The 22936-nt window shown below is 47.0% G+C and overlaps 1 protein-coding gene across 1 annotated transcript in view; it reads left to right on the forward strand.

Annotated features, from left to right (window-relative positions):
- The window catches only part of LOC126188822 (mucin-2-like), an 86160-nt gene that overhangs the window by 10699 nt on the left and 52525 nt on the right, over window positions 1-22936 (forward strand). The window contains exon 3 of the mRNA XM_049930435.1: window positions 17794-18062. Coding sequence (XP_049786392.1) covers window positions 17794-18062 — 269 coding nt within the window. The remainder of the gene's footprint in view (window positions 1-17793; window positions 18063-22936) is intronic.

Consider the following 22936-nt stretch of genomic DNA (forward strand, 5'->3'; position numbering starts at 1 on the left):
ACAACTTTCACGTGTTTATTGATAAAACACTTTTAAACTGATTTAGTGATTTTGCTTTAAACCAATGTGTGCAGAGAACTTCTATTTGTGCCTTTTGTTCATATTTGTGTCTAAACTTTTAGTCTTATACATTTCATTCGGTGCTGCAATCCTAGTTTATTTTCCTTCATTTGGTATGGTTCAAATGGCTCTGAGCACTATGAGACTTAACTTCTGAAGTCATCAGTCCCCTAGAACTTAGAACTACTTAAACCTAACTAACTTAAGGACATCACACACATCCATGCCCGAGGCAGGATTCGAACCTGCGACCGTAGTAGTCGCACGGTTCCAGACTGTAGCGCCTAGAACCGCTCGGCCACTCCGGCCGCCCCTTCATTTGATATGAAAGTTTTTTTTTTGTGATGAATGTTGGTCTTCTCCTTGTCTTTATGTTGCTCGCAGTTGACAGCTTCGTTACGAAAAGAAGGTGAAGAGAAAGTGCGTCAAATTTTCTTCCATTATTACAGTTCCAATGAAGAAACTGTTTACTATTGCAAGTCGAAAAGAAAACGTGAAAGACGATTCCCTCACATACATGTCACAGCACAAACTTACCAGTATGTCTGAAAATTTTGTTTGATAAAGCTGTAAATCTGCTCAGTGTTGGAATATTTTGTCAGGCAACTTGGATTTATATCCAAAACGAGCAAGGAGTGGATTCTGGTATTCGATTAAGTGAAATTTGGTTCCATATTAGAAGATGTGGTGTTTTTTAATCCCAAAAATAACGGCGAGTTTTAGAGGCATAAGCAATGTGTTGTTCACACCTCACTGTCGTGACTCTAGACTTCATGTAGTTACTAACTATGTATCTAAAGCAATTGCACGTCACGCAGTGCAGATGTTTCTGCAATCTGCGCACTACATCATCTGGTAATAATCTGAAAACCCTGAGCTCGTGTGGTAGCAGGAACTGCCTCGGTGTCCCGTCTCTGAAGGCTCGAGTCTCGAGCTTCAACGGCAGCACAAACTTACCAGCATGTCTGAAAATTTTGTTTAATAAAGCTGCAAATCTGCTCAAGGTAGGATATTTCCTCACAGCCTTAAATGTAATTAAAATGAATGTGACACTTCACAAGAGAGTGGTTCTTCAGTGAGAGCATGTGGAGGTGTGGAACATGTGACGGGTTAACTTGAACAAACACCAGCGGGAGTGACAGTAATCCGTAAAAACCCTGTGTGGTGATCAGTGTTTCGTTACAGGATGAATTTCTTCTTGTGCACACGCAGTTCAGTCAGCAATGAGTCGTGTTTTAAAAATCGCCACAAATTAGTGTTAAGCCCTCAAACATTACTCTGCGACTGGAAGGGCGATGAGATAAAGTCTCGAAATCTTTGACGACTTCCTGGAAGTTGGGTATTGATATCTACGTGTTCCAAATAAGTTGAACATGCAAAGAGAGACCTAACGTTTCCTGATTTAAAACCCACTCCAAAATGTATCACAGAAATAAATCTAATGCTCCATAATGTGGAAGCTTGGTAACGAACAACCACGAAAAGAGAGTGAAAATACGGAAAGTCAGCAAAAATCTAACCACGGTATGACGAAGTCTGATGGATGTGCCCATTTCGCTATCACAAGCCAAAGGGACTGTACTACTGGGCAGGTCCGCACCCAGAAATCCATTGCCCTAGCAGACAGACATCGTGCGCACGAATGCGCGGCGTGGAAGGCTTTGTGCGTAACAGCAGATGGCTCTCATGGGAGAGAACTACTTCTACGTCATTTTGTGATTCTTCGGTGGATAGTGTTGTGAATTGGCAGGAGCCAATTCACGGAGTTTGGAGGAAGCCGAAAGGCACGCGCCCAAGCTCACGCAGGCCGGCGTGAGGTCTGGAAAATGACAAGGAATTATAGTAGCCAAAAATAATACATAGCTTCTGGAATACTCAACTCCAATCCACAATTGGTGAACATCGCTCTTGATGGTACATAATTACAACCTCAATATAAACTGGTAATGGCGCCTCGCCAGGTCGCAGCAAATGACGTGGCTGAAGGCTATGCTAACTATCGTCTCGGCAAATGAGAGCGTATTTGTCAGTGTAGCTTCGCTAGCAAAGTCGTCTGTACAACTGGGCCGAGTGCCAGGACGTCTCTCTAGACCTGCCGTGTGGCGGCGCTCGGTCTGCAATCACTGACAGTGGCGACACGCGGGTCCGACGTATACTAACGGACCGCGACCGATTTAAAGGCTACCACCTAGCAAGTGTGGTGTCTGGCGGTGACACCACAGATAGGATGAAAGGTCTGGCGGTATCTAGAGTAGCTAGGAGTGGAACCTTTCGAGGCGCTGTTTTTAGTCTTCGAATGCTGCGTGAGAGGCGGAAGTCGAAACCAAGCGACTGATGCTCATTTTTATGTAAATTATTTAAATATTTATCAGTCTCAGATACCTGCGTTATGCACTTGGAACGGTACTTTACTTTTCCAAAGAAGACTTAATAGATTCTCCGGGTTGTTGGTGTAGCTCAGTGAGTAATGGCTTCCACATACACTATGTGATCAAAAGTATCCGGACACCTGGCTGAAAATGACTTACAACTTCGTGGTGCCCTCCATCAGTAATACTGAAATTCCCACCCTTAGCCTTAATGACAGCTTCCACTCGCGCAGGCATACGTTCAGTCAGGTGCTGAAGGTTTCTTCACGGAGTATTGCACTGACGAGACGTATCGATGTTGGTCGGTGAGGGTTAGCACGAAGTTGGCGTTCCAAAACATCCCAAAGGATTCAGGCCAGGCCAGAACTCTGTGTAGGCCAGTCCATTACAGGGATGTTATTGTCGTGTAACCACTCCGCCACAGGCCGTGCATTATGAACAGGTGCTCGATCGTGTTGAAGGATGCAATCGCCATCCTCGCATTGCTGTTAAACAGTGGGAAGCAAGAAGGTGCTTAAAACGTCAATGTACGACTTTGCTGTGAAAGCGCCACACAAAACAACAAGGGCGGCAAGCTCCTTCCATGAAAAACACGACCACGCCATAACGCCACGGCCTCCGAATTTTAGTGTTGGCACAACACACTCTGGCAGATGACATTCCCCGGGGCATTCACCTTACCTACACCCTGCCATCCGATCGCCGCATTGTGTACAGTGCTCGTCACGCCACACTACATTTTTCCACTGTTCAATTGTCCAACGTCTGCGCTCCTTACACAAAGCGAGGCGTCGTTTGGCATTTATCACCGTGATGTGTGTCTTATGAGCAGCCGCTCGACGAAAAATCGAAGTTTTCTCGCCTCCTGCCTAACTCTCATAGTACTTGCAGTGGGTCCTGGTGTAGTTTGGAATTCCTGTGTGATGGTCTGGATAGATGCCTATTACACATTACGACCCTTTCCTTAGCTCTGAGCACTATGGGACTAAATATCTGAGATCATCAGTCCCCTAGACTTAGAACTATTTAAACCTAACTAACCTAAGGACATCACACACATCCATGCCCGAGGCAGGATTCGAACCCGCGATTGTAGCATCAGCGCGTTTCCGGACTGAAACGCCTAAAACCGCTCGGTCACAAGCGCGGCCCATTACGACCCTCTTCAACTGTCGGCGGTCTCTGTGAGTCAACAGACGGGGTCGGCCTGTACACGTTTGTGCTGAACGTTTCCCTTCAAGTTTCCACTTCACTATCACATCGGAAACAGTGGACCTACGGATGTTTAGGAGTGTGTAAATCTCGCGTACAGATGTATGACACAAGTGACACCCAGTCACCTGACGATGTTCGAAGTTCGTGAGTTCCGCGGAGCGCCCCATTCTGCTCTCACGATGTCTAATGACTACTGAGGTCGCTGATATGGAGTACCTGGCAGTAGGTGGCAGCACAATGCGCGTCACATGAAAAAAGTATGTTTTTGGGAGTGTCCAGATACTTTTGGCGCGTAGTGTATTTCGGCGTCGCTTCTAAGCCTCTGTTTGCTAAAGATGTGACATACAAGTAGATATTTCACTTGAGATTGGAAGAATTCACATTTATCTAAATTCCACTTTGGGCGATACTGCTGAAGTTTCGAGACGAATAGGCATAGAGTGGCAAATTGTTCTGTACGGCCCCCTAAAACTGTGTCATCCAAGCAGGAGCTATTCCATGCCAGCACCAAAGAGAGAAGAAAATTCGTCACGCAACGCCTCCAAAGTGTCGAAGAGAATACATTTGTCGTCTGTTTGAAAAACCAGCGCTTCAAAGGCTTCTAAGACAAAAATATTTTGCGCTCGTGCAGGGGCGGCAACGGATAGGGAGAGACGGTGCGGCACAACATCCGTGACATTATACGCCTGAAGTCTGCGACGGAAGCCGCCCCACTCTCCTTTCTGAGGCCTGCGGGGGCGGCCCACCGCTCCAGCTGAGGCAGCTACCGGGGATGTGCCGCTGAAGCACACGATAGCGAGTCACTTGGGAATACCGAAAAAGAAGAGAATCTAAGCGTTTGACATTTTCTGCTGTACAAGAGTACTGAAAATTACGTGGATTTATAAGGTAAGGCATTAGGAGGTTGTGCGTAGAATAGGCGAAGGGAAGAACATAATACGAAATCCACTGACACGGAGGGACGGGATGGGAGGACATGTGGTGAAACATCATGGGATAGCCTCCGTGGTGCTAGAGAGGGGAAAGAAACTGTTGAGGCAGACAGAGACTGGAACACATCCATGTAGGGTGGAAGGGTTACTGTGAGGTAAAGACGGTGGGGAAGAAGAACTATTCGTGGTGGCCGCATTAGCAGCCTTGTGATCAATTAATTTATTCAATGCCTTGAAACGACGGCAAGTGGAATCTCAATCCGACTGTGCCGAGCCAAAGTCCACTAAAGTCCAGAATGTCGGTGCCAAGTCGTTGTAAGCAACAACAATGTTATCCTATGTAGCAACGTAAAGGGTCGAGGTTCGAGTCACAACCTGGCACGCAGTTTTAATCTGCCAGGAAGTTTCATGTGATTAGAGGTTTCTATAACTCATTTCCTACTAGCGTATCATTAGCTCTCAACTAGACGATGACAATTGGGGTCTTTAGACTGAAGAATAGTTCGATGCAGCTGTATGGACGTACACCTTGTCCCTCGCAGCCAGCTGAAATTGACTATTGCATTCAAATCTTCGTCTGCTCTACAGTTATTCTCCCTATCCTTTACACGATCAATCTAAATATTCCTTATTGCGTTACCGAGCGAGGTGGCGCAGTGGTCAGCACACTGGACTCGCATTCGGGAGGACGACGGTTCAATCTCGCGTCCGGCCATCCTGATTTAGGTTTTCCGTGATTTCCCTAAATCGCTCCAGGCAAATGCCGGGATTGTTTCTTTGACAGAGCACGGCCGACTTCCTTCCCTAATGCTATGAGACCGATGACCTCGTTGTCGCCGGCCAGAGTGGCCGAGCGGTTCTAGGCGCTACAGTCTGGAACCTCGCGACCGCTACGGTCGCAGGTTCGACACCTGCCTCGGGCATGGATGCGTGTGATGTCCTTAGGTTACTTAGGTTTAAGTAGTTCTAGGGGACTGATGACCTCAGAAGTTAAGTCCCATAGCGCTCAGAGCCATTTCAACCAACCAACCTCGTTGTCTGGTCTCCTCCCCCAGAACAAACCAAACAAAAACCAACCTTATTGCGTCACAGTTTGTCCAATTAATAAATCCCTCATTTGTGAATTAAATTTCCTTTCAGTCCCCCTTCATTAGTTATTCAATCTACCCTTTAGCTATCTTCTGCAGCACCATAAAGCAAAGCCTTCTGTTCTCTTCTCTGACCTGCCCGGGGTCCACATTTCCCTTTCAGACGGAGCTGCACTCCAGGCAAATACTCACAGGAAAGTATTTTCCAATCTTAATTTTGTATTGGATCTTTAAATTTATACTCGATGTTAACACGTTCTACAGAAAAGCTGCTCTTTATATTCCCAGCCTCAAATTTTTATTCCCTTCACTTCTGTTAGCGGCAGTTAATTTGCTTCTCAAACAGCAGAAGTCTACTGTGTTCAGGATCTCTAATTCTCTCAGCGCCATCTTACGTAATTCGACTGTACTATACTATATTCATCTTATAACCTTTTCTTAAGGCCCAATCGACAACTTTAGACTGTCTTCCAAGTTTTTATGTATCATAGACAAATCTTAAAATTTTTATGTCCTCTCTCTGAATTTTAATACCATTTACGAACTTATCCATCGGTTCTTTCATTGCTTTGCAAACAGAATGAATAACATCTGGGATAAATACAGTAATCTCAGACCTACTTCTGAAGTAATGCCTCACTTTCCTCTATTTTCACTCTTACAACTGCAGTCTGGCTTTTGTTCAATTGCCGTCCGCTGTGGCCGAGCGGTTCTAGGCGCTTCAGTCCGGAACCGCGCTCCTGCTACAGTTGCAGGTTCGAATCCTGCCTCGGGCATGGATGTGTGTGATGTCCTTAGGTTAGTTAGGTTCAAGTAGTTCTAAACCTAGGGGACTGACCTCAAATGTTAAGTCCAATACTGCTCAGAGCCTTTTTTTTCTTGTTCAATTTGTAGATAAACATTCAGTCGCTGTCTTTTACCACTGCTACCTTGTAGATGGTAGTGATATGTCAATATATTGTAAATGCCTGTATTCGCACACTCAAACAAAGAAAAGTCCACGTTGGAATAGCAACAATGTTATGTAAAGGATGGATTGCTACACGCCGTAAAGACAAAACATTGTGTAACAGACAGGCACAGTCAAAGGTTGTTTACATTGAAGGCCTTCTTCAGGAAAGAAAACTACTCACACATTCACACGAGAAGGAACACTTCATGCACACATGACAGCTATCTCTGGCCGTAGCTGAAGGAGGCTTTTAATGTGTAACAGTCTTTTTGCTGTGCCCGTCTGCTGCTGAACGTGTCATCTCTATGGTGAGTAGCAATGTATCCTTTTCATTCATGATGACCTTTTCCTTGGGGTCTTATTCCCGCGACAGTGCCGGGTCGGTCGTGTCACTATTCATTTGGCTGTGTTAGTTGCAGAGGGTGGCCAGGTGCCCTAGTGTAAGCCATGGAATAGTGCGAACGTGTTTCAAATGTCTGCGAGTTGTGTAAATGAGGCGGAACGTGGGGACCAGCCTGGTATTCACCTAGCAGGATGTGGAAAACCGCCTAAAAACCACATCCAGGCTGGCTGGCATACTGGCCCTCGTCGTTAATTCGATCCGGGGCCGGCGTGCCTACCCGAGTCCAGGAAGCAGGGCATTCGCGCTCGGTACCCTGCTGGATCAATGTGTTCTTTTCATCATATTCGTAAATTGATACTACACTACTAGTCTTTCAAATTGCTACACCACGAAGATGACGTGCTACAGACGCGAAATTTAACCGACAAGAAGAAGATGCTGTGCTTTGCAAATGATTAGCTTTTCAGAGCATTCACACAAGGTTGGCGCCGGTGGCGACACCTACAACGTGTTGACATGAGGAAAGTTTCCAACCGATTTCTCATACACAAACAGCAGTTGACTAGCGTTGCCTGGTGAAACGTTGTTATGATGCCTCGTGTAAGGAGGAGAAATGCGAACCATCACGTTTCCGACTTTGATAAAGGTCGGATTGTAGCCTATCGCTATTGCGGTTTATCGTATCGCTACATTGCTGCTCGCGTTGGTCGAGATCCAATGACTGTTAGCAGAATATGGAATCGGTGGGATCAGGAGGGTAATACGGAACGCCGTGCTGGATCCCAACGGCCTCGTATCACTAGTAGTCGAGATGACAGGCATCTTATCCACATGGCTGTAACGGATCGTGCAGCCACGTCTCGATCCCTGAATCAACAGATGGGGACGTTTGCAAGACAACAACCATCTGCACGAACAGTTCGACGACGTTTGCAGCAGCATGGACTATCGGCTCGGAGACCGTGACTGCGGTTACCCTTGACGCTGCATCAGAGACAGCATCATGATGGTCGCATCCGTGTTTGGCGACATCGCGGTGAACGCACATTGGAAGCGTGTATTCGTCATCGCCATACTGACGTATCACCCGGCGTGATGGTATGGGGTGCCATTGGTTACACGTCTCGGTCACCTCTGGTTCACATTGACGGCACTTTGAACAGTGGACGTTACATTTCAGATGTGTTACAACCCGTGGCTCTACCCTTCATTCGATCCCTGCGAAAACCTACATTTCAGCAGGATAATGCACGACCCCATGTTGCAGGGCCTGTACGGGCCTTTCTGGATACAGAAAATGTTTGACTGTTGCCTTGGCCAGCACTTTCTCCAGATCTCTCACCAATTTATAAACGTCTGGGTAATGGTGGCCGAGCAACTGGGTCGTCACAATACGCCAGTCACTACTCTTGATGAACTGTGGTGTCGTGTTGAAGCTGCATGTTTGACTCATGCCCAGGCGTATCAAGGCCTTATTAAGGCTAGTGGTGGTTGTTCTGGGTATTGATTTCTCGGGATCTATTCACCCAAATTGCGTGGAAATGCAATAACATGTCAGTTCTAGTATAATATATTTGTCCAATGAATACCCGTTTATCATCTGCATTTCTTCTTGGTGTTGCAATTTTAATGGCCCGTAGGGTATATCGACAGGAGCACAAAGATGACATAACACGAAATGGTGGGGGAATACCACACATGTCTTTTTACACCTTGAACAATTTTAGGTTCCTCACAGGGTGTAAATTTGTGACCGATTGGCGCGCAGTGGTTCAATGGTAATGCGTTTGGGTGCCACCACGCTTTATGCTGAAAAGGCCCAGCAAACTCACTGAGAAAGATTTTGACCCAAAAACTGACGTACCCTTCCGCCTTTGTGCTGGTGGCTGCACGAGAATACCGCCTAGCAGCGACGCAACACACATCGGCCTGATGTCCACAGACACGGGCTCCGTACCCACAGTTACCACACACACGCAGGATAAGTGCTTCCTAATCACAATCTTAGCGCTTAATCGAACAAAAGAGAAAGGGGCTCCGGAACATACGAGAAAGATAAAGAATGGAGTCAAGGCCATGACAAATATAAGACAAACACGTATCAGTACCAGATAAGTACACAATTTTCTCCGAAGTGATTCCACTCATGAAACATCAAAATCTGAACACAGAGAGGCAAGTATAACCAACCATATAAAAAGTAGAATATTATCTCAAATCCACAGAGACATTCATCACACCGCTAAACAGCGAATCCTCGTACGCAAAGACCAACACTCTGCTCCATCAACCAATGTGTGCATCAGACACGCTCTTCTCTGAGAAAAAAGCAAGACACACTACGTTCAAAATCTCTCACCACTGGATCCATCTCATAACGTCTTGAAACAGAAAAATAAATGTGCTGTTTGAGACTTTCCCGGCACAGTAACTGCTTCATTGCTTCGCGGGCGTCGCATCGGATACAGTTTTGGAAGTAGTACAGTATTTCGAGTAGATAGCTGCTCGTCATCTGCCGGCGCTTACTGAAGCTGTCTCGTTGAAATATTGTGCAACTTCCACAACATTATCCGACTTGAAGCCCGTGAACCAATGAAGCTGTAAAATAAATGCCCCATACTGAAATGAAAATACACTCCTGGAAATTGAAATAAGAACACTGTGAATTCATTGTCCCAGGAAGGGGAAACTTTATTGACACATTCCTGGGGTCAGATACATCACATGATCACACTGACAGAACCACAGGCACATAGACACAGGCAACAGAGCATGCACAATGTCGGCACTAGTACAGTGTATATCCACCTTTCGCAGCAATGCAGGCTGCTATTCTCCCATGGAGACGATCGTAGAGATGCTGGATGTAGTCCTGTGGAACGGCTTGCCATGCCATTTCCACCTGGCGCCTCAGTTGGACCAGCGTTCGTGCTGGACGTGCAGACCGCGTGAGACGACGCTTCATCCAGTCCCAAACATGCTCAATGGGGGACAGATCCGGAGATCTTGCTGGCCAGGGTAGTTGACTTACACCTTCTAGAGCACGTTGGGTGGCACGGGATACATGCGGACGTGCATTGTCCTGTTGGAACAGCAAGTTCCCTTGCCGGTCTAGGAATGGTAGAACGATGGGTTCGATGACGGTTTGGATGTACCGTGCACTATTCAGTGTCCCCTCGACGATCACCAGTGGTGTACGGCCAGTGTAGGAGATCGCTCCCCACACCATGATGCCGGGTGTTGGCCCTGTGTGCCTCGGTCGTATGCAGTCCTGATTGTGGCGCTCACCTGCACGGCGCCAAACACGCATACGACCATCATTGGCACCAAGGCAGAAGCGACTCTCATCGCTGAAGACGACACGTCTCCATTCGTCCCTCCATTCACGCCTGTCGCGACACCACTGGAGGCGGGCTGCACGATGTTGGGGCGTGAGCGGAAGACGGCCTAACGGTGTGCGGGACCGTAGCCCAGCTTCATGGAGACGGTTGCGAATGGTCCTCGCCGATACCCCAGGAGCAACAGTGTTCCTAATTTGCTGGGAAGTGGCGGTGCGGTCCCCTACGGCACTGCGTAGGATCCTACGGTCTTGGCGTGCATCCGTGCGTCGCTGCGGTCCGGTCCCAGGTCGACGGGCACGTGCACCTTCTGCCGACCACTGGCGACAACATCGATGTACTGTGGAGACCTCACGCCCCACGTGTTGAGCAATTCGGCGGTACGTCCACCCGGCCTCCCGCATGCCCACTATACGCCCTCGCTCAAAGTCCGTCAACTGCACATACGGTTCACGTCCACGCTGTCGCGGCATGCTACCAGTGTTAAAGACTGCGATGGAGCTCCGTATGCCACGGCAAACTGGCTGACACTGACGGCGGCGGTGCACAAATGCTTCGCAGCTAGCGCCATTCGACGGCCAACACCGCGGTTCCTGGTGTGTCCGCTGTGCCGTGCGTGTGATCATTGCTTGTACAGCCCTCTCGCAGTGTCCGGAGCAAGTATGGTGGGTCTGACACACCGGTGTCAATGTGTTCTTTTTTCCATTTCCAGGAGTGTAGAAATGAGTACCGAAGCATCCTTTGCCCAGGCAGTACACACCGTAACTTTCACAACAGTTACCATTACGACGCCGTAGTCCAAAAATATTTATACATATATATTCCTCGATCCATCTCATTCCTGAATCATCCACTGTTTTCCAAAGAGTTGCCATAATTATTCATGTGGGAGCTCTATTGCATTTAACAAAAACATCAGTAACGTAGTGTGGTCCGTCCTTCCAAGCAGATTCACATTGACACTATTTCAAATTTCCAATTGACATAAAATATTTTATCATAATACAGTCTGAATGACAAGTGAGGTGCTTCGCCCTTAACAAATTACTGTGCTCTCCTGAATCCTATCAGAAAAAAATGGTTCAAATGGCTCTGAGCACTATGGGACTTAACATCTATGGTCATTAGTCCCCTAGAACTTAGAACTACTTAAACCTAACTAACCTAAGGACATCACACAACACCCAGTCATCACGAGGCAGAGAAAAGCCCTGACCCCGCCGGGAATCGAACCCGGGAACCCGGGCATCCTATCAGCAATCAATGAAAACATCCTCTGCCAAATGGACGGAGTAAATCTACAACATCTCAAATGGGCTGTAATGCATTCAGCACCAGCTAAATACTTCCACAAAAAAAGAAAGAAAATCCTCTAAAAAGCTTTTGCAACGTAGACTGTAATTCCACCAGCAGTAGCAAAATTCTTCCACAAAATCATCTCAAATAATCTCGAGAACATATTCTATAGTGCCTTCGGTATCAACATCAACTTTCTAGGACAAGTCAGAGTACAGAACAATCTTCCAGACTACTGCCTACTGTAATCAAGAATTATCAGAAACAGCATCTTTCCGCAACAATTTCCATTTGTGAGGAAAACACTTATCGTGATTATAACTCTTACTATGTCTTCAGGGTAATCCAAATCACAGAGGTCTTCTTCAGCATTGTAGGGAATTCGTCAGTTCACATTATATCTACTTAATTCAGCCGCAAACAAAGTTTCGTCTTTCGCCACAAACAATCTTACAACACTGCTGCAGATTGGAGAAACCATTCTGTAAAGTAGTTATTCATCCTTGTGACAGCCTACACATTAGGTCCAATTTTTAATTATTCCTTTCCCTCTCAGAACTGATGACTCGAATTATTTAATTTCGTTATGTTCACTCTACCTCTCTCAAATGACAACTTCCGTAACACACACTTACAACAAACATTGTAGGGAATTCGTCAATCCACATCATACACCACTTAATCCAGCCACAAAGTTTCGTCTTTCGCCACAAACAATCTTACAATACCGCTGCAGATTGGAGAAACCATTTTGTAGAGTAGTTATACATCCTTGTAGCCGCCTACACATCAGGTCCATTTTGTAATTATTCCTTTCCCTCGTAGAACTGATGAGTCGAATTATTTAACTTCGTTAACTTCATGTGGATATTCGCTCTCCCTCTTTCCAATGGCAACTTCCCTAACACACTCTTACAACAAGCGTGCTAACAATGACGACTAAGGCTCTTATACTCCTCCAGGAATTGTATGTCTTTACCTCAGTCACAGGAAACATGTCTCTACCTCTATCACAGGAAACATACTACCAGCAATAAACGCTTAACTGCAATGCGACCGACACTTTCTGTCTGCCATTCACGAACATGCCTCTACCAGTATACATCCCTAACCTTTATGCACGTACATCATGTCTCTTAAATACCTACCTCTTTGCACCTCTATACAGGAAGAGGAAAACATTTACAAAACTACACATCACATCACTCCCCTTTTCCCACTAAAATGCTATCACCAAGTAGTCAGTTCTGCACACAAGTCTTAGTGACGGAGCCAGCATCTGAGTCTTGCTTCTCGTCTCTCCGAAGAACTCACACCTTCGACCAGACGCCGTTTTTTGACGACGCCGGCCGTCCTTGCGGAAGCAGCTCTCACGCCTCTTTCGCGAGCTCTCTGCCTTACTTTTGTATGCCCCTTCGTCTGTCGCCTCTTTCTGCACATCACGGAACAGCGTAAAAGCTGCAAGAGCGCCTCGTTGAATTTTTTGATTTTAAACGTGCAAGAAGCCCACTCTCGAATATGTGGTGTGGTCGCTGTCAAGGTGCCATGTTACCCATGTTGTTGCGGCTGACTGTCGGCGGACGCAAAACATCGAGAACCTCAATAGAACTGTTACGAATTTCGTCTGTCAGCGCCTGTGGTTTCTGCAGTGTCGTGACATCTTTCTGATGGGTTGTACACACTAAACTCTGCCTTTCAGCCTCATTATTAACAGAATGCATGCATCTTTCTGCAGTGGTTCTTTCCGCACTTTATCTTCCAGGTCCCGTTTTGTTCGTTACATGAACGCCTATCTCGCCTGCGTTAACCTCATTCTGAACGTCTGTGGAACTGTTTGACTGTTACAGTCTTTGCCCCTTGCAGTGATACAAAGTAATCTTCTCTTTCATCATACACGTTACAGCTTTTCTGTCTTTGTTCACCGCTGTTTGCATGCATGCATCTCCTTGCGATAGTGATTCTCACACTTTATCTTCTACTATCACTACGCCTGTTACACGAATCGTTATTTCGCTTGAGTTATTCTCATCATGAATACTACGGAGCTGCGGGTTTCGGCAGCGACAGATTCATCCACACTCTGGACGCTTGTGGGGTGTTATGTCACCCTCTTCGCGAGGTTCTGCGGTGCAGCGACTTTCTGCTAGCGTGGACACTGTAGCCGCCCTCCGGCGATCTTTTGGCGTCGATTTATCTGACGTTCGATACTGATGTTGTTACGTACCGTATATGTCCAACTGTTCGTTATACGTGTGCCTCAGATGCAGCAGCCACAAACATCTTCATTGTAACGGCGACTAAAATTCGGAAATTTTCGAAATTTGTGGTAAGTTCCTATTGTACCAAACTGCTGAGGCCATCGGTCCTTAGGCTTACACACTACTGAATCTAACTGAAACTAACTTACGCTAAGACAACACACACACACACACACACCGATGCCCTAGGGAGAACTCAAACATCCGACGGGGTGAGCCGCGCGAACCGTGGGAAGGCGCCAAAGACCGCACGGTTAATCCCGCGCTGCTCAATTTCTGGTTTTCATGATAATTAATGTTAACTTTTTGCTCAGTCGATCACCCTTCATTTGTTGCTGCTTTACCGAAGACAAGATAGTTAGTAACGTCTTTCGGTGTTAGTTATTACTAATACACACGCAGTTACGGAAATCACTTTAGTTTCTTATTATCAACATTCAATAATAATTAAATGATCATGAATGATTGTGTTTTGCATAAAGAGAAAAGGAGGGTTTATCCTCCAATTACTCTAAGCAATTACGGCAACTAAAATGTCCGTGGTTTTTGTAGTTCGTCACCCAAAGATATTATAGCAAGGACTATGGTTCATTACTATCCATCGATACAGTCATTCAAACTTCGTAGGCTTTCACTTCCACAAAGCCAAGTGTCCAGTTCCGTTCTCATATTCAACTTAACGTACCTTCGTATAGTCCACAGATCTTATTATCAGTTATTCGGCAAGTAGTAGAATTTAATAATGAACGCTACTTTCTCTTCCGCATACAATTCCTCAGATATTATTATTCTGTGACCTTATGCAAAACTCTGTTCCGTAAAAGCTAACTTAGTCAATTTTCTTGCAGTTTAACGGATGTGACCTGATCCCTTCGGTAGCATTTCACAAGGAAATGCCCGATATACCGCACGCCGCAGCTACGTAGACTTATTCAGAGCGCAGAAAACAAGACACGAGAAGTGACAATACCCGCGCATGGTTTATGTAGTAGAATTTAGAAGAAAAAGTATCCCCGTTAAGCCCTCTTCGATTTCCCTGAAGCACTACTTTGCTGCGGGCGTTATTCTGATGAGAGGTTAAATATCGATAATTTTAATTAAAACTTGTTCAATGTTATTAATTTATTCCGATGTAATCGATCACCTCTCCCCTATTGAGAATAAGCCTGATAATATTGTTCTTAATTAAAAGAGGGGTTATAACATGAATATCGAGACGCGTTTCCGCACTGGCTGTAAGGTTCCGCGTATTCCTTGCCGCGTTTGTCCACACATTCCTTGCTCCTGCTGTATATTGCAGTACACGACTTCCGACGTCCCTGACGCCGATGGACGGATAGCTCGGATTTCTGCAAATGTTGAGTCTCCGTTCCAGTTTCTGACCTAGCTCTTTTCTTAGTGCTCCTTGTCCCTCAATTAAGGTCTTAACATGATCATCTAATTTCTTGTTCAGGTCACAGAATTTTTTGAACGTCTTTAAAATAATTCTCCTTTACAAAAGACTCCGGCGAAATCGCTGTCCTGAGCAGAGAAGTCGGCAACCGAAAGTGCAGTATTATGCATTTAATACACGTCCTGGTAGGGTGAACTAAGTGAAAGTATAGTGTCGTTCCGTTGCCTAAAATGCGTGAAGGTAAAATCCTTACAGGAATATCGTCAACTGAAAGTAGCCTGTTAGTCATCTAAAATGTCTCTCGGTTGAGTAAGCTAATTGAAAGCATGCATATCAATAATCTAGCGTGTTTGAATTCGGTTGACTTACGATAGGCTAAGTGAAACATAACGTAACTAATGAGGAGGTACTGAACAGACTTGGGGAAAAGAGAATTTGTGGCACTACTTGATTAGCAGAAGGGATCGTTTGGTAGGACATGTTCTGAGGCATCCAGTGATCATCATTTAGTATTGTAAAAACCGCAGAGGGAGACCAAGGGATGAATACACAAAGCAGATTTAGAAGGATGTAGGTCCTGGGAGATGAAGAAGCTTGCACAGGATAAAGTAGCATGGAGACTTGCAACATACTAGTCTCTGGACTGAAAAGCACAACAAAAACAATAAAGTGAAACGTTACTGTTTGATCTAACATGGATCCCGGCAGGAAAGCATGGAAGAACGGCCGCCTGCAACCTGTTCCTGTTTCTACGGCAGAAGGGTATAAACATTAAAATTAATGTGAGGACTGACTCGTTTCTTCCGCATTCTTCTACATGTCGACCAATGACCTCAGAAGTTGAGTCCCACAGTGCTCAGAGCCATTTTTCTTCTGCATGTCAGCTTTCCCGCCTGCTGGTTTCGTAACCATGATGAACGACTGAATCACGGCAGTCTTGCCAGGAGACGAATTTAGCGCGGCAGATTCCACAGTCCGCCACAATCGTGATGCACAGGTGCTGTATTCAGTGAGCCTTCATGAAGCGGACCAATGAACGCTTTTCAACATGACGGAACAATTTTTGCTTTGTTAAATATTGGCAGCAGCATTCTTGTTTCTATGTCTGAGTTTCCGTCCTTGCTGACTGCTATGGAGGTGGAAAGTACTGGCAACTCGTAATATTTAGAGCGCGTGTCAAGAGAATTTCAGGCAGAAACGTATGTCAGAGTCAGAATCACAAGCGAATTGTTTCCTACAGTCAGTAAATGCATGCCCTCCAAAATTAAGGTTGACCAGCAGTTTAAAAGCTATTCTCGTGATGGAATTAGACAAATGGTTGAAGGAAAGGGGCAAACAAACTTAGTTTCTCTACCGATGTTTTGACCCAAGGTCCTTGAACTGATATTTATTTAGTTAAATCAACAATAAGTTTAAAATTTTAATCTTGCTGATTTGCGTGTGCTATTTGTAATTTAGAAAACCTCTTTTCTGTCGGACATCTTGTAAGTAGGCTGTTTAGATTTTTATGTTGGTGACGCCACGTAGCGCTCTGTATGAAAATCACTGACTGTGCTGTGTGCAGTCTGTGGCTGGTTTGCATCGCTGGAATTTTTGCTATTGTAGTGTTGGGCAGTTGCATGAACTTACACATATAGTGACTTTTTAACACTATTAAGGTAAATATATTGTTTGTTCTCTATCAAAATCTTTCATTTGCTAAGTATGCCTATCAGCTGTTAGTGCCTTCAGTAGTTAGAGTCTTTTATTTAGCTGGCAGTATTGGCGCTCGCTGTATTGCAGTAGTTCGAGTAACGAAGATTTTTGTGAGGTAAGTGATTCATGAAAGGTATAGGTTATTGGTAGTCAGGGCCATTCTTCCGTAGGGATTATTGAAAGTCAGATTGCGTTGCGCTAAAAACAATGTTTGTCAGTTTAGTCTTGATCAGAATAAGTAAAGAGAGAAATGTCTGAGTACGTTCAGTGTTGCTCAGCTGTTTGAAAATCAAATAATGTAAGTGGTTTATCAGCACAGTAATTCACAAATTTTTCTAAGGGGACATTTCAATCTGGAATAATAAAGGTTTATGTAACTAAACAGACCTATAAATATTTTTTATTTAAATAAAGTACGACCTTAAAATTTGTCCACTGATAGCTAAACAAAATTCTTGAGAAAATTTCTACAGATATCTCATCCAATAAATTTAAATTATAACGGCTTCCTGTCTCAAACCTGAAAGCCTGTTTCCAATCAGGAACAGCCTTTTTTTGTCTACCGAAAAGCAGATATACCGCAAATAACGATATTTTCCGTCAGCATCGGTATCACTGAGACGATTTACGAGAAATCGCTGCATTGTACCTCTTATAATTTTTCCGTGTGCAAATAAATGAACAAATATACGGATAGAATGTAGAAATTTCGTCGAAATAGATAGGTTACGTAGAGACGTCCTGCAAACTTGACATATTTTGGCACTTTTTTAATAGGGGCTTGTAAATTACAGTGTGAAACTCGTGTGTGACGGTGGACAGAGAGCGTTACGCGGGCGGACTCTGCCGGCCAGGTGCTGCTGTGCATGGGCGGCTCCATCGCGCCCACCGTCCTGGAGACGTGCGACCCGCCGGCGCTGTGCAGCGCCGAGGAGAGGCGGTGCTCCACCAACACTACGACGTGCAGCCCGCCCCACACGAACATCACGTGCAACGCTGTGGGCGCTTTCCCGGATCCCAACGACTGCACCGTGTACCACATGTGCATCAAAACGGGCGGCAGCTCGACACGAGTGGAGTGCGACAGTGGCTGGGCCTACGACCCACTCACTGCCACGTGCAGGTGAGCCTGCCGTCAGCGCTGCCTGCTTACATACGGTACTTGCTACTAAATCTAGGTTGACTGTCTATCTCGAGAAAGTTTTCACTTGGATCTGCTAACGGAGCTCCTTCAGTGTGTACAATGTATATACACTCCTGGAAATTGAAATAAGGACACCGTGAATTCATTGTCCCAGCAAGGGGAAACTTTATTGACACATTCCTGGGGTCAGATACATCACATGATCACACTGACAGAACCACAGGCACATAGACACAGGCAACAGAGCATGCACAATGTCGGCACTAGTACAGTGTATATCCACCTTTCGCAGCAATGCAGGCTGCTATTCTCCCATGGAGACGATCGTAGAGATGCTGGATGTAGTCCTGTGGAACGGCTTGCCATGCCATTTCCACCTGGCGCCTCAGTTGGACCAGCGTTCGTGCTGGACGTGCAGACCGCGTGAGACGACGCTTCATCCAGTCCCAAACATGCTCAATGGGGGACAGATCCGGAGATCTTGCTGGCCAGGGTAGTTGACTTACACCTTCTAGAGCACGTTGGGTGGCACGGGATACATGCGGACGTGCATTGTCCTGTTGGAACAGCAAGTTCCCTTGCCGGTCTAGGAATGGTAGAACGATGGGTTCGATGACGGTTTGGATGTACCGTGCACTATTCAGTGTCCCCTCGACGATCACCAGTGGTGTACGGCCAGTGTAGGAGATCGCTCCCCACACCATGATGCCGGGTATTGGCCCTGTGTGCCTCGGTCGTATGCAGTCCTGATTGTGGCGCTCACCTGCACGGCGCCAAACACGCATACGACCATCATTGGCACCAAGGCAGAAGCGACTCTCATCGCTGAAGACGACACGTCTCCATTCGTCCCTCCATTCACGCCTGTCGCGAAACCACTGGAGTAGGGCTGCACGATGTTGGGGCGTGAGCGGAAGACGGCCTAACGGTGTGCGGGACCGTAGCCCAGCTTCATGGAGACGGTTGCGAATGGTCCTCGCCGATACCCCAGGAGCAACAGTGTCCCTAATTTGCTGGGAAGTGGCAGTGCGGTCCCCTACGGCACTGCGTAGGATCCTACGGTCTTGGCGTGCATGCGTGCGTCGCTGCGGTCCGGTCCCAGGTCGACGGGCACGTGCACCTTCCGCCGACCACTGGCGACAACATCGATGTACTGTGGAGACCTCACGCCCCACGTGTTGAGCAATTCGGCGGTACGTCCACCCGGCCTCCCGCATGCCCACTATACGCCCTCGCTCAAAGTCCGTCAACTGCACATACGGTTCACGTCCACGCTGTCGCGGCATGCTACCAGTGTTAAAGACTGCGATGGAGCTCCGTATGCCACGGCAAACTGGCTGACACTGACGGCGGCGGTGCACAAATGCTGCGCAGCTAGCGCCATTCGACGGCCAACACCGCGGTTCCTGGTGTGTCCGCTGTGCCGTGCGTGTGATCATTGCTTGTACAGCCCTCTCGCAGTGTCCGGAGCAAGTATGGTGGGTCTGACACACCGGTGTCAATGTGTTCTTTTTTCCATTTCCAGGAGTGTATGTTCAGACTGCAGGTATGACTGACAATTTGTACCGAGGCCAGGATTCGCTGCCCACCAGGCAAATGGGCTAACCACTGCGCCATCCTGCCACAGCGGCTCTGTACAGCTGCACGGACGACTCCAGCACGCCTCCCCCTTAAATCTAAGTTTCCATTCACGCCTCAGCCCATTTGATATCCGTTCTATGATATGTTCCGATAAGCTTCCCGTGGATTTTCGAGGACGTGTGCTTAGCGATTTGACGCAGTGAATAGCGATTCATTGCCGTGTAACTGAAGGAGTTATTATATACGTAAGGTGTCTGTTCTTTCGGACATGCATTTCAGAAAGAACAGACACCGTACCTATGTAATATACGCGCCTGACGGCAACCCGATCTCTCAGTGTAGACGCACAAAAATCGCCAGCCTCTTTCGCGGAACGGTAGGGCTGTGAGAGAACAGGAATAATGGATAGGGACCCCACTCTATACAGGGTGGTCCATTGATCGTGACCGGGCCAAATATCTCACGAAAAAACTACAAAGAACGAAACTTGTCTAGCTTGAAGGGAGAAACCAGAGGCCGCTATAGTTGGCCCTCTATATGGCACTGCAATAGGTCAAACGGATATCAACCGCGTTTTTTCAAATCTCAACCCCCATTTTTATTAATATTCCTGTAGTACGTAAAGAAATATGAATGTTTTAGTTGCACCACTTTTTTAGCTTTGTGATAGATGGCGCGGTAATAGTCACAAACATATGGCTCACAATTTTAGACGAAAAGTTGCCAACAGGTGGGTTTTTTAAATTAAAATACAGAACGCAGATACATTTGAACATTTTATTTCGGTTGTTGCAATGTGATACATGTACGTTTGTGAACTTATCATTTCTGAGAAAGCATGCTGTTACAGCGTCATTCCCTGTAAATACGACATTAATAGAATAAATGTTCAAAATGATGTCCGTCAACCTCAATGCATTTGGCAACACGTGAAACGACATTCCTCTCAACAGCGAGTAGTACGCCTTCCGTAATGTTCGCACATGCATTGTCAATGGCTGACGCATGTTGTGGCGCGTTGTCGTTGGATCACCATAGCAAATATCCTTCAACTTTCCCCAAAGAAAGACATTCGGGGACATCAGATCCGGTGAACAAGCGGGCCATGGTATAGTGCTTCGACGACCAATCCACCTGTCATGAAACATGCTATTCAATACCGCTTCAACCGCACGCGAGCTACGTGCCCGACATCCATCATGTACAAAGCACATCGCCATTCTGTCATGCAGTGAAACACCTTGTAGTAACATCGGTAGAACATTACGTAGGAAAGCAGCATACATTGCACCATTTAGATTGCCATCGATAAAATGGGGGCCAATTATCCTTTCTCCCATAATGCCGCACCATACATTAACCCTCCAAGGTCGCTGATGTTCCACTTGTCGCAGCCATCGCGGATTTTTCGTTGCCCAATAGTGCATATTATGTCGGTTTACGTTACCGCTGTTGGTGAATGACGCTTCGTCGCTAAATACACTCCTGGAAATTGAAATAAGAACACCGTCACTTCATTGTCCCAGGAAGGGGAAACTTTATTGACACATTCCTGGGGTCAGATACATCACATGGTCACACTGACAGAACCACAGGCACATAGACACAGGCAACAGAGCATGCACAATGTCGGCACTAGTACAGTGTATATCCACCTTTCGCAGCAATGCAGGCTGCTATTCTCCCATGGAGACGATCGTAGAGATGCTGGATGTAGTCCTGTGGAACGGCTTGCCATGCCATTTCCACCTGGCGCCTCAGTTGGACCAGCGTTCGTGCTGGACGTGCAGACCGCGTGAGACGACGCTTCATCCAGTCCCAAACATGCTCAATGGGAGACAGATCCGGAGATCTTGCTGGCCAGGGTAGTTGACTTACACCTCCTAGAGCACGTTGGGTGGCACGGGATACATGCGGACGTGCATTGTCCTGTTGGAACAGCAAGTTCCCTTGCCGGTCTAGGAATGGTAGAACGATGGGTTCGATGACGGTTTGGATGTACCGTGCACTATTCAGTGTCCCCTCGACGATCACCAGTGGTGTACGGCCAGTGTAGGAGATCGCTCCCCACACCATGATGCCGGGTGTTGGCCCTGTGTGCCTCGGTCGTATGCAGTCCTGATTGTGGCGCTCACCTGCACGGCGCCAAACACGCATACGACCATCATTGGCACCAAGGCAGAAGCGACTCTCATCGCTGAAGACGACACGTCTCTATTCGTCCCTCCATTCACGCCTGTCGCGACACCACTGGAGGCGGGCTGCACGATGTTGGGGCGTGAGCGGAAGACGGCCTAACGGTGTGCGGGACCGTAGCCCAGCTTCATGGAGACGGTTGCGAATGGTCCTCGCCGATACCCCAGGAGCAACAGTGTCCCTAATTTGCTGGGAAGTGGCGGTGCGGTCCCCTACGGCACTGCGTAGGATCCTACGGTCTTGGCGTGCATCCGTGCTTCGCTGCGGTCCGGTCCCAGGTCGACGGGCACGTGCACCTTCCGCCGACCACTGGCGACAACATCGATGTACTGTGGAGACCTCACGCCCCACGTGTTGAGCAATTCGGCGGTACGTCCACCCGGCCTCCCACATGCCCAATATACGCCCTCGCTCAAAGTCCGTCAACTGCACATACGGTTCACGTCCACGCTGTCGCGGCATGCTACCAGTGTTAAAGACTGCGATGGAGCTCCGTATGCCACGGCAAACTGGCTGACACTGACGGCGGCGGTGCACAAATGCTGCGCAGCTAGCGCCATTCGACGGCCAACACCGCGGTTCCTGGTGTGTCCGCTGTGCCGTGCGTGTGATCATTGCTTGTACAGCCCTCTCGCAGTGTCCGGAGCAAGTATGGTGGGTCTGACACACCGGTGTCAATGTGTTCTTTTTTCCATTTCCAGGAGTGTAGAACGCGTGCAAAAAATCTGTCACCGTCCCGTAATTTCTCTTGTGCCCACTGGCAGAACTGTACACGACGTTCAAAGTCGTCGCCATGCAATGCTCGATGCATAGAAATATGGTACGGGTGCAATCGATGTTGATGTAGCATTCTCAACACAGACGTTTTTGAGATTTCCGATTCTTGCGCAATTTGTCTGCTACTGATGTGCGGATTAGCCGCAACAGCAGCTAAAACACCTACTTGGGTACCATCATTTGCTGCAGGTCGTGGTTGACGTTTCACATGTGGCTTAACACTAACGTAACTATCCGGCGAACGGTCCGGACACTTGGATGATGACGTCCAGGATACCGAGCACCATACATTGTACACG

The sequence above is a fragment of the Schistocerca cancellata genome, chromosome 5, assembly GCF_023864275.1.
Source record: "Schistocerca cancellata isolate TAMUIC-IGC-003103 chromosome 5, iqSchCanc2.1, whole genome shotgun sequence".
In the NCBI taxonomy this organism is placed as follows: Eukaryota; Metazoa; Arthropoda; class Insecta; order Orthoptera; family Acrididae; genus Schistocerca; species Schistocerca cancellata.